The sequence below is a fragment of the Oratosquilla oratoria genome, chromosome 35, assembly GCF_046742065.1.
Source record: "Oratosquilla oratoria isolate Oo_2021 chromosome 35, ASM4674206v1, whole genome shotgun sequence".
Taxonomy (NCBI): Eukaryota; Metazoa; Arthropoda; class Malacostraca; order Stomatopoda; family Squillidae; genus Oratosquilla; species Oratosquilla oratoria.
In genome coordinates this window covers 47,569,951-47,587,450 of record NC_134811.1, presented here as the reverse complement: position 1 = coordinate 47,587,450, position 17,500 = coordinate 47,569,951, and the positions used below count along the sequence as shown (strand labels likewise).

The following is a 17,500-nucleotide window of genomic DNA, read 5'->3' as shown; positions in this document are numbered from 1 at the left end:
TTTTGGTAGTTGAAGTAGTGCAAGACGTAATGGGCGTCCCAGCTGCCCCGCGGCGACTGCGAGTCGAAGATGGCGTTGGATGCGGCGGCGGCGGCGGCTGGGGTGGCTGTCGCCGGCCGTTACTGTAGTGCGGGTGTTGGGATCTTCAGGCTTCTGGTCGTAGAAAAAATATCCTTTAACATTTCTAGCTACATTTTTCCCTCTTACTTAAATAATGATAGAAAAAAAAAAACTCATATATCTATGTGGTCTCAAAAATTATAATATAAAAATAAATTCATCCATAACCCTGAGAAAGACCGCTCGACCGGCTCGGGCCTGACAAAATGGTAATGAAGGGTTTTCCTCCCCGTCTCCCTGCAGGCGACGACACCATGCTGGGCGACCAGTCCTACCGGTACCTGACGGTGGACGAGATGAAGTCCCTCGGGGATGATTCCCTGCCCATCGACGTCACCAGGGACGAGAAGATGGACGTCTCCTTCGTCGCGAACACCATGTCAGGTGAGTCAGGAAGGAAAAGAAGGAAGGAGAGAGAGACAGTAAGTCTCCCTTTCTCTGTTTCCCTCCCCCCCTCACTCTCTCTATCTCTATCTCTGTCTCTATCGTAACCTTGGTGGCACCATTACGAACCCGAGTTACTCAGTATTCTTTTATAACTAATCTCACATTCAAAGAAGACTGCTGGTCACCTTCCTCTATTGCCCCACCTTTTTGCCGCTGCCCTCTTTAAATCTCATCATCATAATTGCTTCTACGACTCCACCTCTTAGGCGCGATAGTGTCCCCAGGGATAGAAGCGCTGGATTTGGCAAGGAAGTACAATTATGTATATATTTATCTGCCTTCGGAGAGAAGGACATCTGTATCGATGTACTCAAGACACCTTTTCCTCCTCGGAGCTCTCAGGGACCACAATGCCGAAGAAACTTCTCACTCGAACTCTTCTTTGGTTTCCTGCTCCTCTCTCCTCTCGTAGTATTAGAAACCTGTCTCTAGAGGTTCTCCCCCCCCCGACCCTCATTCTTTTCCTCTTCCTAAGAACCCCACCTCAAGGGATTCTCCCCAGAACCCTTTTCCTCTTCCTCTTACTCTTCCACTTCATCCTCCTACTCTTCTTCCTCCTCTTCCTCATCTTCCTCCTTTTTCTCCTCTTCTCCTCCTCTTCCTCCTCCCCTCTCCTCCCCTCCTCCTCTTCCTCTTCCTCTTCCTCTCCTTCCTACTTCTCCCCGTACTTCTTCTCCTCGTCCTTTTCCTCTTCCTCCTCTTCATTCTCTTCCTTCTCCTCCTCTTCATTCTCTTCCTTCTCCTCCTCTTCCTCTCCTTCCTCCTTTTCCTCCTACTCCTCCTACTCCTCCTACTCCTCCTTCTCCTCGTCCTCTTTTTCCTCTTCCTCCTCCTTCTCTTCCTCTTCCTATTCCTCCTCCTCCCTTCCTCCTCCTCTTTTGTCCCCCCTCTTTTTCCTCCCCCCCACCTCTTCCTCCTCCTCCTCCTCTCTGTATATGTAATGCCACATCTCGTATTCCCTCGTGAAATGTTCAGTGATTCATACCGTGTTTTTCCTCACCGTTTCCACGGGAATCCTTTTACACGGGAATAACTTTATCTGTTATACATGGTTCTCTCGAATTTGTGTGCGCGCGTGTGTGACTGTGTATGTGTTTGCATGTACAATTACTACAGCACAATTCTGCCTCAACTGCTTGAGCTGCGGTATTTCTGAAATGTTGGTAATCCTGACGGCTTTACTCCTCTATTTTATCGTTCATATAATGCGTAATTGCATCAGCATTAAGACACGCAATCATGAGTGACTATAATCATTCTGCCATGATGTAAGTTCGTTATAATGCCTACACATAAGGTATTACCCTATTCTTAAGGGTAGAGGAAGCTCAAAGGAATCTAAAATGCGCAGGTGGCATGACTAGATGATCTAATTATATTACAAGTTCCTAATAGCTTTTCACCACTTCATCGGAACCCCCCTTGAAACTCTCTTCTGTACGACCCGTACTGTGATCTTTACAAAGAGAACGAGAATAGATAGATTGATGAATATATAGAAATAGATGAACTAATAAGTAAATGTATGAATAAATGGGTGAATATAAACTAAATACGTTTATACATAGCGAGCTAAATAAATAAACAAATAGAATTCATAAAGGAATGAATGAATGAATTTGGATGAATGGATAAATAGGTAAGTAAATGAATAAGACAGGTTGTACTACCCAGCCAGATAGAAGTGCTCTTTAGTCGGGGGTGGAGGTGAAATAGAGCAGCGTTGTTCAAACTGGGTCCCGACCCTTCAGTGGGTCGCGTGAAAAATAAAATGGGTCGCGACAAAAAAGAAAGGAAATAAACACACACACACATTATATTTTACAATAATTCACAAGGCACACGTGAAAATAATTTGCAGAAAAACCACTGGGAAATAAGAAACTTAGTCCGAACGTTTTCGTCTGCGAAACACACATTATATATATATATATATATATATATTTATATATATATATATATATATATATATATATATATATAAAAATATAATATATATCTTATTACACCTAAGTATTACGGGTCGCGATGTAAACTGAGGTTCTTGCTGTGGGTCGCAGTAAAAAAAAAAAAAAAATGAAAAACGCTGAAATAGAGGATACGGTTGTCAGGATTGCCAACATAGCCGTGTCAGGATCGCCAACATTAACCTCGCCTCACTGCTGGCGGAGCTCTGTAGCAGACGAGTAGTCTCTTGCCATTACATCTGTAAATGAATAAGTGTGGGGTCAGGTGGAAGTGGGCTTTAAAAATGCGTCTAACTCAGTGTCTGGGCTATGCGCTCTTTAACAAAAGAGAGAGAGAGAGGAAAAAACGAGTTAAGGGGCTCCAGGTGCATATTATAATTTTATTTACAATATTGGAATCATCAAAATAGTAATGACCTTGTCTGAGTAATATCATATCTCTCAGATAGACATTTAAAGAATGTTTGATATTGAAAGCGCGGTTGTCAATGCTTGTCAATAACAGAAGGAACGGGTGTCATTATTGTGAATGAATGCTGACCTTGTGAGAGTACCTTAAACGCATAGACAAGCAGATATTGCAATTTAGCATAATGTGTATTCAGCGTCGTTATAGGTGGCCCTAAATTTATTCCTCCCCTGTCTTCGTCCCCTCAAGCAGCACCTCCACAAGCCCCCGAGGACCAACTGAGCCCCCAGCACCAGAAGGAGCAACAGTATGCCCTCGGTAACTTCCAGCCCGACAACGTGGACATCGCTAAGACACCCATCCTCGCCGGGTAAGTGGCGTTCGTACTCTCTAGCTTTGGCGGTGATTGGGTGGGTTCCCCTCGTTAATCCGGATTGACCGAGCGCGCCTGCTCCGAGCGTATCCTCGTTAATCCGGACTGACCGGGCGCGCACACCCCTGGCGTTCCCGCAGGGGCGGGCGGCACATGAGGGCGGGCAGCTTTTCAGAGTCACTTCGCCTCCCATGGCGGAATCTTGCATCATGAAGTTCTAGAAACTTACCGGGTCACTGGGCCATTAGATACAAATAGAAGAGATGCATCTGAACTGTTAGACCTAGGACAGGTGTTATACCAAGTCTGAGGAATATGTGAGTGATAATTTCATAAATGTAAATTATTAGATATGTTAAAGACCGCAAACATGCATACATACTTGCATATGTGGGTGAATACGTGTAGAATGTATTGTATATATACGCCTGTGTGTGTGTGTGTGTGTGTGTGTGTGTGTGTGTGTGTGTGTGTGTGTGTGTGTATTTGTGTGAGTGTGTGTGTTTGTGTGTGTGCGTGTACGCGCGCGTGCGTGTATGAGTGTGTGTGTGTGTTTTCAGCAACGGTGTGTTTCTCACGTGGACATCTGTTACTGACAGTTTAACTCCCAAAACTAAGGAGATGGAAAGGGCGGAATTATTTTCTTTACCCTTCATGTAATGGATCCTTAGACATAGAACATTGTACCCAACTACATTATCTTAGCTTCTGTAATGGCAAAAATGTTGTAAACGAATGTGTGTGTATATATATATATATATATATATATATATATATATATATAAAATTGTGTGTGTGTGCGTTTGTGTTATATATATACATATGCATATATGTGTGTGTATGTGTGTGTGTAAAGAGTGAATGTATATGTTGGTATATGCGACGTAAATGGAATCCTAAATGATTTCTCCATAGCTGCAAGTATTTATGTATACATGACTATATTTATACAAGATTGCACATTTAGTGGATCACTCATATATTTCTACTAGTTTTAGTCCCACTAGGGTCTGGCTAGCCTATTTCTACACTTATCTGCTTCACATAAAGTCATTGCTTAGTCTGTGCTGCTGTGGACTTGTTGATTGCAATGTCGACTATGAATGTGTCACGTCACGAGTAACATGCAACTTCTGTTGAATGTTGTACCCTATGTGGCTCTCTTAATTTAAACTTTTAAGTTTTTCTTTCATTTTAAGCTTAATTTAAGTATCTAAAATGGATTTCTTTTATTTTTCTTCTGTGACTTTCACGTACTTTTAAATTTGACAAGGGTGACTTACGTGCAGGGCTATTCAACTACTTCAGGATTGGGGCCAAAATCTGAAATTGAACTTAGAGACAGGGGCCATACATTAGAATTCAGCTTCCAACATCTGATACAAGCACTTCTACAAGAACATAAACACCAGCAGATTGATTATTCCATGTATATTTTTACTTAATCATTTTTGCACAGAATTCATGACATATACGTCGATGTGACTAAGGATTTTTGGTATTGGGCACAGATGATTATTAGAGGGGATGAAAGGGCCAATTTGATAGGGCCCGCGGGCCGCCCGTGGGTCCGCGAGCCTGCTCGTTGAATAGCCCGGCTTCAAGATGTATAGGCCTAAGTTTCGTTCCGAGAGTGCACCAATGACCCGTCCCCCCCCCCTTTAAACTCCCCCTTCCCCCCAAAAAATCGGGGACCTCGGCCGGACGATAGCCCCGAGTCCCTCAACACGACCATGAACACCACCATGGAGATGATCGAGGCTGAAGTCATCCCGTTCAAGCAGCACCGCCATCAGGGGCCGCCCCCTGGTCCTGCCCTGGCCCAGGAGTTCATGAACGGGTGGGAGGAGTAGGTGTCGAGAGCAAGCTTGTGCGTGTTGCGTGGATGTCCTCATGGACTCCTCCAGCAGGAGGCGAGGAGGTTCCTCGGCCCCCAGCAGGAGAAAGGGGATCAGACACTTGAGATATAGAGACTCGTCTTTTGAGAGCGTATTAGGAACACCGTTACAGCAATTTCGTGTGTGTGCGTGCGTGCGTGCGTGTGTGTGTGTGTGTGTGTGTGTGTGTGTGTGTGTGTGTGTGTGTGTGTGTGTGTGTGTGTGTGTGTGTGTGTGTGTGTGTGTTTAAAGCTAAAGTAACCTCAGTCTCGACGAGCGACGTACGGCCATTGTATAAGACGATGAGAGATTCCTGTTCCAAAATTTTTTTTGTGATACCCTGTGACATTGATACAAGTATCATTACGTCTGTACAGTGTCGAGTAGAAGTTCTGAAAAAAATAGTATTTATATGACTCAGTGAACATTACTCGTTCAGTTTATACAATTTTATTAAAAAGAATGAAATATTTTTCATAAGCAATTTATTTAAAACTTGGTTGTATTAATTTTATCATTAGTAGGATGTGTCAGGCTTCAACCGTGCACAGAGACACGTGTCAAAGTTCATCATAGGCCAGTTGGATGGCCACGGATGAAAAGCATCCGTCATTCAAACTTAATAGGCACGGCACCACACACACTATAACATGATGCCATATGTGAATTTATGGCCGATTGATTGCCGTTTCTGGCGCTGAAGCATAGGTCTTTGGTGCCGATGATTCGTCACGCGCAGGGCGAGGAGATGGATCCCCATTGAGTCTTGGGGCCATGCTGATTATTGTTGTACAGATGAAGTCATAGTGAGTTAGTTGAATATTACGAGTATATGTACGTATACGATACAATGTATGCATAAAAAATGTCGCGGATAAGTGCCTCCTGTCGTAAGGTCCTCACCGTTTCGCCAACAATGAGCGCCTCATCGTTAAAAGAGATAAACATCTGCTGCAAATTGGTCGCAGCGCAGGAGAAAATCCAAGAAAAGGAAAATAAATAAAAGAAGAAAAAACAAGAAAAAAACGAAGAAAAGAGAAAGAGGGTTCATCACTGTTGTCGGCCCTCGAGGAAAATAGAGAGGGCCATCGTGATTTGCAAGACTTTACGATGTTTAGGGACATTGTGCCCCATGGGAAGGAGGCCGAAGTAAAAATCGCAAAAGTCACCGCGAACTGGGACTGCAGCGGGAGTGTTGTTGAAGAGGCAGAGGCCGGGAGCTGTGGCAACAGATAGCTGACCAAGAGATCGGGTGAGACTTTGAAACTGAACACTGACGCTGTTGGGGAGGAAGATGATCGTGAGGGGGTGGACTCCGGTCGACTGGGTACAGTCTTCGACCGACCATTGGAAGGAGCACTGATGGGGGAGGAAGTTGTCATACCGGACCCAGTCTTCTGTTCTTTTCTCCCTCTTTTTCTCTTCCAATCTTTTTTTTTATTTTCGTTTTAATTTTAATTTTCCCCATCTTTTCGTATCTTCCGTCTTTTTTTTTTTCCATCCTTTTAATTTTCCATTTATTTTAATTTTCACTTTTCATTTTCTCTTCCTTCGTTTTCTTTTCGTTTACTGCGCCTTCCATCTTCCCTCTTTTTCATTTTCATTTTGTTTTCCCAACTACCATGTTCTTCCCTTTTTATTTTGATTTAATGGTCGTCCTATTTTGTTTCCTCCTACTTTTTCCTTCCATTTCGTTTCCTCTATTGAACACGATGGCCGGAGAGATTGCCCAAATCAGTGAGGGAGAATAGAGGAAGAAAAGGTGAAGGAAGATTTGCGAGGAAACGCGTTTATTTCAGCCAAAGAAGTTTCTGAAGACTCAAAATTCTTGAAGAAGGACGAGGAAGCGTGGATAAGAATCAAAGAGCAATTGAAAAAGAGAGGAAAAGAGCAGGGGACGAAGAGCATAAAAGAAAAGAAGAGCAAGTAAAGGGCGATGACAAAGGAATTACAAGTATGAAAAAAGAGTAATTGCACCATAATATATCACTGCAGAAAAGAGGAAGGAACCATGGGAATGCTGTGTTTTCGCATGACGACTTGCATGGCGCTGAATGACATTGCCGGTGCCAGTGCCGTCTGGTCAGGAGGAAGACCTGTACCAAGCTTCCCCACTTCGAGTGAGAAGACCTGCCCAGGCGCCTGAGCCCCTGCTCGAGATTCACACAAAGAACGATAAGGTACTTCATTAGAGGGGCCGAGGGAAGGGATTTGAAAAAGAAGAGAAGAATAATAGAGAAAGAAGATGGAGAAGTAAGAGGTGGGGGAGAAGTAGAAGAAGAAGCAAGAGGAGAATAAAGAGAAGAATAAGAGGCAGAAGAAGCACACAAAGGAACACAAAGGAAGAACAAACAACAGCAGGCCTACTGGCCCTAACGAGGCAATGATAATAACGAAAACTAATGATGATAATAGTTATAACAATGATAATAATGATATTAATAACAATGATGCTAATAATGATAAAAATAATAATAATAATAATGATAATAATAATAATAATGATAATAGTAATAATATAATAATAATAGTAGTAGTAGTAATAACAATATTGATAATAAAGATAGAAAAAGAAGGAGGAGGAGAAGAAGGTGGTGGTGGAATAGAAGAAGTCCTGCTGCTGCACGCGAGGCGGCCACTGAGTGAGGAACGCGAGAAGGCAAGAAGAGATATTGCAACCACAAGGTGCGGCGGCTGCGGTGGAGGCGGCTGCGGCGGCGGAGGCGGTGGTGGCGGCGGAGGCGGTGGTGGCGGCGGAGGCGGCATCAGTGAAGGCTGCAGCGGAAGGAATCTATTGAATTCATTGTATTGTATCTTTATCTATTATTTATTTATTATTTATTTATTTATCTATTTGTCTATTAATTCTTATTTATTTTTATTCATTAAATTACTTATTTACATCTTGATGCGGAAAGACCTTTCATATCATGACCAGGGAAAGAAAAAAAAACGAATAGATGAATAAATGAACAAGTAGATAGATAAAAAGAAAGAAAGAAAGAAAAAAAAAAAAAAAAAAATATATATATATATATATATATATATAATATATATATATATATATATATATATATATATATATACATATATTGTGTAGTGTCACAAGACCAGAGCCCTAAAGGGAGAAGCACTTCTTCACATCAGTGGCCTTTCTTCACCGCCGAGGGAGTGCCACACAGATGAATAAAATGCCCAGGCGGCTGTCAGGTTAAAAAGAATTGAGAAAATACTACCCGGTACAGAAGGAGATGATGGGCCTCCGTTGGACTTCGAACTCTCTCACAAAGACAGAGGACCCGGTTCGAGCCCTGCAATGGCTACCGGTTACTGCTACTTGTCCTGGGTGTCCGAGCACACGGGATGAAGGGACCGGCCTTCGGCTGGAGCAAAGCGCCTCCTAGCGGAAACTCCTGTGGTGGGTGAGAGGAAAAGGGAAGTGCAGTCGAGGAATGGGCCCGCTAATTGGCTCTGTATGGCTGCGATAGATGGACGGATGTGACTAATGATTGAAAACCCTTCGCTGGGTGGAGAGCGTCGCTCCCACAGCTCAAGAATAAAGAGGCATTGGAACAAAGAAAGGGAGAAAGAGTGAGGGAGAGAGGGAGGCTGTCTTGTCCGCTTAAGGATTACGTGAAGATAGGCTGAGTCCCAAAGCAAAAGGGAGGGAGGTTGGGGGCATCTCGTCCCCCACTGTGTGTGTAGGAAGGAGGCTTCGGCATGAAATGGTTAATGTTGAAAGTAATGTGGAAGGATCAGCGATGAGTGAATTGAGCGTCTTGTCCTGCAAGAGGAGGAGGAGGACGAGGACGAGATGAGGTTCGCTCTCCGGAGGCTCGAGCCAAGAACCTCCACACAGGTATAGTCGCGTCCAGATGTCTTCCAGAACCATGTCACGATATAACTTCAAATTTGACCGTTGGTCCATCTGGGATTTGCTTCCTCCCAGATGTTGTTCAGGACGAAGAAGCTATGCGGTTTCAGCCAGATAAGAGGAAGTCTTCAGTCATTTTTGTGAGGGCGAAGGTCAGACGTATTTCATTCATCTCCGGGAAGCTCACGCGACGTACCCTTTCATACCTGGTGGCACCTTTAATTTCAATATGCTTGCCTTTAGGCCCTGCTGCCGCCAGGCTATTTTATTAATTTCCGCGACTTACGCCCCCCTTGGTAGGGACGAGGGTTTAGCCAGTTTCAGTCGGCTCTTTATATACCGTTTGGCAATTTTCCTTTTCATCTGTTAGGAGCCAGACTGATTCACTCTCCTCCATGGCACCATGTATCGGTACCGTAGCGAGTGGCACTATTTCGAAAATGGGTGCCATAAAATCGAGTCCACACTAGGGTTAAGATGCGTCGATACAAGGCGAGTGAAGTGGGAGGAAGGGAGGGGGGCAGGAGTACATTATTCGAAAGATAAGATAGGCAGTCTCTCCATATCTCAAGTTTCTTCCCATTTTTCTTCCTGGTGGCGATTGAACGCAAGGACGTTACCCTTAGTGAAGAGCAGTGTAACCTCAGAAAATATTTTTGGCTGTAGTTGACTATCCACCTCTTGTGGTTGATCGGTTTTGTGGATATGGGCTTCGTGTGTTTTACCCCCCACCCCAACAAAAATTATATATTTATTTATTTTTAGTGGAGTTCTTTACCTGTTTGGTTTCCCAGTAACACGGTTTGGTTGGGTCTGCCACTAAGTTTTCACGATTTTTCTTTAATAAGTGTGGGTTTGTTTAATAATCTTTTAGAGTATAAGATCACGTAGATCCATGATTATCATCGCATCATATAGTATTCATTAATTAATTAATTTTAAAAATCCTATATCCTATATAAATCTACTTAGGGGAGTTTATACCGTGTGCGTAGAACGAATAAGGTTGAGTTTGACTTGCCAACCATGTGCTTTTCTTCCCCCCCACCCCCCCACCTTCATCCTCTCCGCATTTTTTTATTTGCCAACATGTGGTCTTCTCATCACATGTGTGTGTTTCTTGTCTTTCACGTCGTCCAAATGTCATTGTTACTTGCACGTAATACATATAACAAGGTTAGATCAAAGATGGAACACCCTCTGCGCGCGCACACACACACACACACACACACACACACACACACACACACACACACACACACACACACACACACACACACACACACACACACACACACACACACATGCACGCATGCATGGACATATGCATGGACGCACGCACACATCAAGTCACCAACGAAGTAGGAGGGTTTGGGGTTGGGCAGAGGTGGGTTGAGGTGACCGAGAAACGGGTTGAACCCAAGAACCCAACAAAAAGGAGAGGTCGGTGGGTAGGGGGTTAGGAGGGAATTAGAGTTCGGGGGGTGGTAAGGGGGTTGGTTGGGCGGGTGCATGGTTTTAGGGAGACTGACCATTGCTTGGAAGCAGAACAGATGGATATACTTATGAGTTTGTTACCTCTTCCCTCTTTCCACCACCACCATCACCACCACCACCATTTCTCCCCCACTCCTTGTCTCTTCCCAAACCCTCCCTCCCTTCTCCCCCACCTCTCCCCTCCTCAGATATAAAAGTTTTCAGAGCTTAGGGAGTGTTAACCGCTCCTCCGTATACTCATTCCTCTCGAACGATAGTGAACTGATCGCTGAGAATTCTTGGCCCTATTTGAAAAGGTATGGTTTAACTAAAACACCCTATACATATCTCCTAACACTTTTCACGGCCCCTTTTTTGAACGTATGCCTGTACTGTAGTGAGGTGAGGGGTTTCCTACCGTCTGGGACGTAGGATTCCCCGTCACAGGTCGCGAATCGCCTGTGGCGAGGCTGCTGGGAGCTTGAAGAAGTTGGCTTTGAATGAAGGGGGTGTCAGGCCCTTTGGGGATGGAGAAGATCCCCGTGTACACGTCCTTCCCTGTATTGCTCTGCGGTTGCTCGGTACTCATTTCCAGCTAAGTTACTCTTCGACTTTCGCTGGTGGCAGGACATGTGCAAAGTAAGGTAGATGACTAACTCCTGACCTCTTGTTGATGACCGAGTCTTGCTGCTGGTGGCACCACACGGCCCACGTAGGGAGGAGGTACCCGTCCAATGAAAGGGAGGCGGGAACCGGTCGTGGGATTCCTAATGATCTGCAGGAGGCTCATGGAATGCAGTTACACTTAAGGGAAGGTTTTAAGGACGTAATTACATTGAAAACCCAAGGGTGGTGACGTCAGGGTTGAAAAAGCCACCGCCTGGGGACCGAAATAGCCGCAGTTGAACATGTCTTGTGAGGCCTGCCTGGCTGGCTGGCTGGCTTGGCGGCGGCGGCGGCGGCGGTGGCGGCGGCGGCGGCGGCGGCGGCGGCGGCGGCGGCGGCGGCGGCGGTGGCGGTGGTGGCTCAGCCGTCCGCCCTGCACAGCACAGGGCCAGTGTTGCCTTGGCATTGTTCTGTGCTCGACGTGTTCGAGCTCTCGGTTCCCGCCGGTGCTCGCGCGGTGCTCTTCGAACCTTTTCTCTCCCCTTTGAACCTCTTCTCCCCCTTTTTCGCCCCCCCCTCCCCGTCCTCGAACGCCGGTGTCTTGCAGTTACCATCGTAGTTTTCCCTTCCGCATGCTTACATCTCACTTCCTCCTCTTCATTAACTTTAATTTCCTTGCCATCTCCACATTTCTGCTTCTCCACCACCACTACTACTGCCGCTTCCACTTCCACCGTCCCCGCCCCCATAGCCCCGCCCCTATAGCTCCACCAAGCTTACTTTCACCTTAGACGCTTACTACCGCCGTCGTGCGTCGTACCCACGGTCCGCCTGCCTGCTTGCCTTCATCCCGTCGCCACCGCTCACTACCCTCCTCATTCTCCCTCGCTTGCCCACCTCCTCCGTCTTCCTCTTCTTCTTCTTCTTCTTGCTATCATACGCCCCCCCCCCCGTAACTCTTCTTTTTCCTTTTCTTCTTCTTCCGTACCGAACTGTACTCGACATCACCTACATCATGGCGGTCAAACAACGGTAGTAGATAGAGGAATGATACACAGTTACCATAATCCTTTCTAATGGTGTGGTGTAACAGTGTTCTGGTTAACACTACGTGGCTGATAAAATTGTATTAATTGTCTTATTGTGTAGCAGTGTGTGCGTCCCGCTTTTCCTGCGTTTTGCATTTCATCCCCCTGAAAGTCCTGAATCTGTTTTGCCTCCTGGCTATGATAGCGGCAGTAGATTAGGACATAGATGTAATATGTATATATATATATATATATATATATATATATATATATATATATATATATATATATATATAATATGTATGTATGTATACACACACACACACACACACACACACACACACACACACACACACACAACGTTGTGGTGTTAGGATGCAGTGAAACCCGAAAAGGTGTTACTAAAAGATGATATTAGTGAATTGTAGAGTGAGATTCCCTTTTTTGTGAATGGTGCTCTGTGCGTCAAGTGATTTAATTAGTTGCTGTGCTGCACGTATGGTAAGCTGTGATCCTTTTGTTTAACCTCTCTAATCCGGTGATGGCGCGTGGCCCGGTGACACGCGCCAGGCTATTTTATTCATTTGGAAAGTGGTCTCTCGGGGTTGAAGGAGTTCGGAGGGTCTTGAAGAACCTATGAGAACCTCTTCATCCCCGTGACACCTGAGATTTTTATTTATTTTGGGATGATCCTTCCGGATTAACGAGGTTAATAAGGCTTCCTGGCTGTGCTCCAGTGTTATCTTGGATGTCATCTGCTCTCGCGGCTTTGTCAAGTAGTTTGCACTGTGCCCTACGGATCTGCCTCCTCAGTTAAGCTGTCGTAGTCCCTTCATTTCCTATTTTTTTTTTTTTTTAGGAATGAGTGACGTTGTTAGTGTTATGTGGATATTTTTTCTTTTTGTTATCCCTTTTTTTAAGTCTTTGCGACCGTAGGCTCGCTGTTTGCAGGCTTCACGCCCCCCCCCCAAACTCCAGACCACTTTTCTGTGTCAATCGGATCAAACCAGAGCTTTCAGCGAATTGATTAGAAATTGAATGGATCAGCTTTTATTATTATTTTTTCTTAAAGTTCTCCCTTCCCCTTAAGAGCTCCGGTTTGGTTCGGGATGCTTGTGTTAATGTGTGCCTCTGTGATCCCCCGCCTCCTGCAGAATCAGCGTCAACAGTCTGGTGTCGTGCTTATCGGCTGCTACATCGGCGACCACTGCGGGCATGTGGCGGGACAGGTCGGCACCACACTACCCCCCTGCACGATGATGATGTTTACTTCGCCTTTTGCACAGCTCTCGTTGTTCTTGTTCTTGTTTAGACCTTTCGCATCCTCCGCATCCTCCTCGTGTTCCTCCTTCTCCTGTACCTCCTCCTCCTCCGCCTCCTCATCCTTTTCCTTCTCCTCCCCCTCTTACTTCTCCTCTTCCTCCTTATCTATCTCATCCTCATCCATCTCCTTCTCCCTCCTTTCCCTTCACCTTCTCCTCCTATTCAACTTTGTTTTCTTCTGTTTTTCCTCCTCCTCCTCCTCCTCCTCCTGGCCCTTGACCTTGTCTCCTAGGTTCTATTTTCCTCCTAGCCACTGTCTTCCTCTCCCCGCCTTCTCCTACTCCTCCTCTTCTTTTTTCCTCTTCCTCTTACTTCTCCTCCTGTCTTTCACCTCGCCCTCGCCCTCCCACTCCTTCTCCTGTTTTTCACCTTGTCCTCTTCGTCCCCCTCCTCCTCCCCCTCCTCCTCCCACTCCTCCTCCCACTCCTCCTCCTCCCACTCCTCCTCCTCCCACTCCTCCTCCTCCTCCTCCTCCTACTACTACTACTACTGCTACTGCTACTACTACTACTACTGCTACTACTACTACTACTACTACTACTACTACTACTACTACTACTCTACCCCACGTACTCGCTTCACTCCCCCATTCTCATTCTCCCCTCACTCTTCTCCTCCTCTTCCTTTTTTCGCCTACTTCTCCTTCTTATACTTCTACTTGTCCTCCTCTTCCTCCTCCTTATCCTCTTCTTCCTCCTTATCCTCTTCCTCCCCCATCCTCTTCCTCTTTCTCCTCCCCTCTTTCTCCCCCTCCTCTTCCTCTTTCTCCTCCTCTTCTTCCTCTTTCTGCTTCTCCTCTCCGTACTCCTCTTCCTCCTCTCTCCTCCTCCTCCCCCTCCCTCCTCCTCCTCCCCCTCCCTCCTCCTCCTCCCCCTCCCTCCTCCTCCTCCCCCTCCCTCCTCCTCCTCCCCCTCCCTCCTCCTCCTCCCTCCTCCCCCTCCCTCCTCCTCCTCCCTCCTCCCCCTCCCTCCTCCTCCTCCCTCCACCTCCTGTCCCTCCTATTCCTCCTTTCTTTTTCATAATTCTCCTCTTTTTCTTTTTGCTTCTCCTCCTCTTCTTCCTCCTTACCCCTCCTCCTCCTCACCCCTCCTCCTCCTCCTCTTCTTCTTCCTCCTCTTCCCTCCACCTCCTGTCCCTCCTATTCCTCCTTTCTTTTTCATAATTCTCCTCTTTTTCTTTTTGCTTCTCCTCCTCTTCTTCCTCCTTACCCCTCCTCCTCCTCCTCCTCCTCACCCCTCCTCCTCCTCTTCTTCTTCCTCCTCCTCCACCTCCTCCTCCTCCTCCTCCTCTTCCTTCCCACCACCTCCTTCCCACCACCTTCCTCTTCATTCTTGTCTTCCTTTACTTTCTCTTGCTTCTACTCTTTCACTTCCTCCTCCCACTCTTCTTCCTCCTCCTTTTCCTCTTTCTCCTCCTCTTCCTCATCTTCTTCCTCCTCTTTTTCGTCCTCTTTCTCGTCCTCTCCCTCCTCCTCCTCCTCCTCCTCCTCCTCCTCCTCCTCCTCCTCCTCCTCCTTCTCCTTCTCCTTCTCCTTCTCCTCGCTATGCTCTTTCACCTCCTATTCCCCTCTTTCTCCTCCTCCCTTCCTTCTCTTTCCCCTTCTCCTCCTCAACCTACTCCTCATCTTTCACCTCCACCTCGCCCATCCTCTTCTGCCATTTCTTGTACAATCTTCCACCTTCCTCCTCCTTCTCCTCCTCCCAACAACATTTGTTACCATTTCCCTTCCGCAGCGTCTCCCTTGCCCCGTCTCCCCTTCTGTGTATACATTTGATCGTCTTTTGTCTACCCATGTTCCTTCCACTGTTTTACCTCTGTAGACATGTGTCAAGGTGTTTTGTGCTCTTGCCGGCGATATTTGGGGTACCAGAGAGATAAGGCCAATGAGATGTTGGTCTGTCCCCCCTCCCTCCCGCGGTTGTGGACGGACTTGGAGCATCTCGTCGAAGCGGTATTACGTCGTCGTTGCTTTTCTTGAGCGACGTGACTTCATATCGTTTCAACACAAAACCCTTGAACTCATGACTAGGAAGCGTTGCTGTAGATCTTTGATCTTATTTCTGAATGAACTCACAACCACTTGTACCTTAGCAGAACGATGGGTCCGTCAAGGACACAAGGTCAGTGGGAGGGAGGGGTATCACCTCAATTGTTAATAAGATGTTTGATAAAGTAGACACTGATGTCGTCTGCCTAAGGAAGAGAGTGGGTCTTCTCTCTGAAAATAGAATGCTGTCGTTTCCTGCAGCATGTATTGAATATTCTAGTTGTAGGCTTATATTTCTTTTTTTTTCTAAACCTCTCTTCCATTTCGGCAACCAGAATCTTCAGCTGATCTGTCTTGAAGACGTAGATGATGTACAGAGCGCAGCACTTCTACGTTGTTGTGACTTAACACGAATGCAATTTTGAGTAAAGATACCTTGGACTTGCGGTTTAGTGGAAAACAAGACTCTCTAGCCACTACCCATCTAACTATAGTCTTACTTCTCACGTTTCTCTACTAACCCAGTCTCCTGAATGATAGTATTATGTCTTTGCATTGCAAGGTTTTGAAGTCAGATGAGGTCTTAGCACTGAAGGATATTTGTTTTGTGGTATCCCGCGATCTGTGTACTTCTGAAGTACATTTTAGGGTCTTGACATCACGTCGGTAATAAAACGTTTACCAGACACGAGTAAGGGTAGATGAAAACTTAGAACTTGCACCAAGTGAGATATGTGTTTTATACCATTGACCTGAGTGCGAAAGCGGTTATTACAAATAGATCTGCTCGAGCGGAATCATTGGGTCTGACCTCTGTGTTTCCATGTTAACTTTACCTCATTACATTTGCAGTGTTTATGCTTGAAGTAACAATAGTATTGCAAACATTGGTTTTATATTTTGCGATTTATTTGTGTGAAAATCGAAGTCACAAACCCTAGTAATGCATATCTGATGGTTAGAATCTAACTATGTATTGTGTACCCTGTGTATGTGTTGTCTAACTTGTTTGCTAACCAGCTCTGACTTTTGTGCATGCACCGACTAACAGCAAGCTTTCTTGGAGAACGTGAGTATGATGTTTCTGTACATTTATGATTATGCAGTATGATAGTAGCATTGCCAGTCGATGACAAAAGTAGAGCTCATTAACATTGCATCAAATTTGCTTTAACTGAGATTGTCATTTTCAGCCTCTTCTTTTGTTTATTTATTTAATCTTAATATGTACCAGATTATATCAAACAAGTCACATTACACAATAGTTCCAATTTATTTTCTAAATTTTTCGTTGATCAAAAAGGATATTCCCAACACTTATTTTTTGTAGGCCACATTTAGTTTGAAAAGTAACTTAGGCAATGGTGTAATCATGTCAATATGCAAACGTGAAATCCTGAATAACATAAACCTCCACCCGCGCCTTCGTCGAGCTGTCTGACCCGTGGACTGTCCCCAGGTTCCTGGTCAGCTTCATGGTCGACGCCCGGGGAGGGGCGATGCGGGGTTGCCGGCACTCAGGTGTCCGCGTCATCATACCGCCCCGGAAGGCCGCAATGCCCATGCGAATCACATGCAGGTATCTGAAGAAAGACAAATTGGTACACGCTCCCCCGCTCATGGAGGGCGAAGCCTTGGCCTCGAGAATTCTGGAAATGGGACCTGCAGGAGCAAAGTTTCTAGGGTAGGTGACCGGGGATTGGGAAGGAGATCGTAAACCAGGATCCTCAGGTGGTCAGTATCTATTGGCAATAATAATACTGTCAACTGTTTTTGTTAATGACAACCTCCCAGACTTTCAGTATCAACCAAGAATTCCCTAGGATGGATGTTTGTTTTTAACTTGACTAGGTCAGTACCCAATAAAATTACCTCATTGTTGTCAACAGATATCGATCGAACGTAGGCCCGATCTCTTTCTGTGTTGCTGTGATTGTTTTGAAATATGGTTATAGGGTGGTTGTGGTCAGGACGTGAAATGTATTCGTGGGGCCTTATTGCTTCCCTTTTCCA

General features: G+C 45.6%; 1 protein-coding gene across 1 annotated transcript in view; it reads left to right on the top strand.

Moving 5' to 3' along the window:
- LOC143018654 (uncharacterized) overlaps positions 1–17,500 on the top strand; it is a gene marked incomplete in the record, with an annotated part of 838,726 nt that overhangs the window by 599,027 nt on the left and 222,199 nt on the right. The window contains 5 exon segments of the mRNA XM_076174236.1: positions 364–504; positions 3,193–3,313; positions 13,332–13,406; positions 16,539–16,556; positions 16,947–17,171. Coding sequence (XP_076030351.1) covers positions 364–504; positions 3,193–3,313; positions 13,332–13,406; positions 16,539–16,556; positions 16,947–17,171 — 580 coding nt within the window.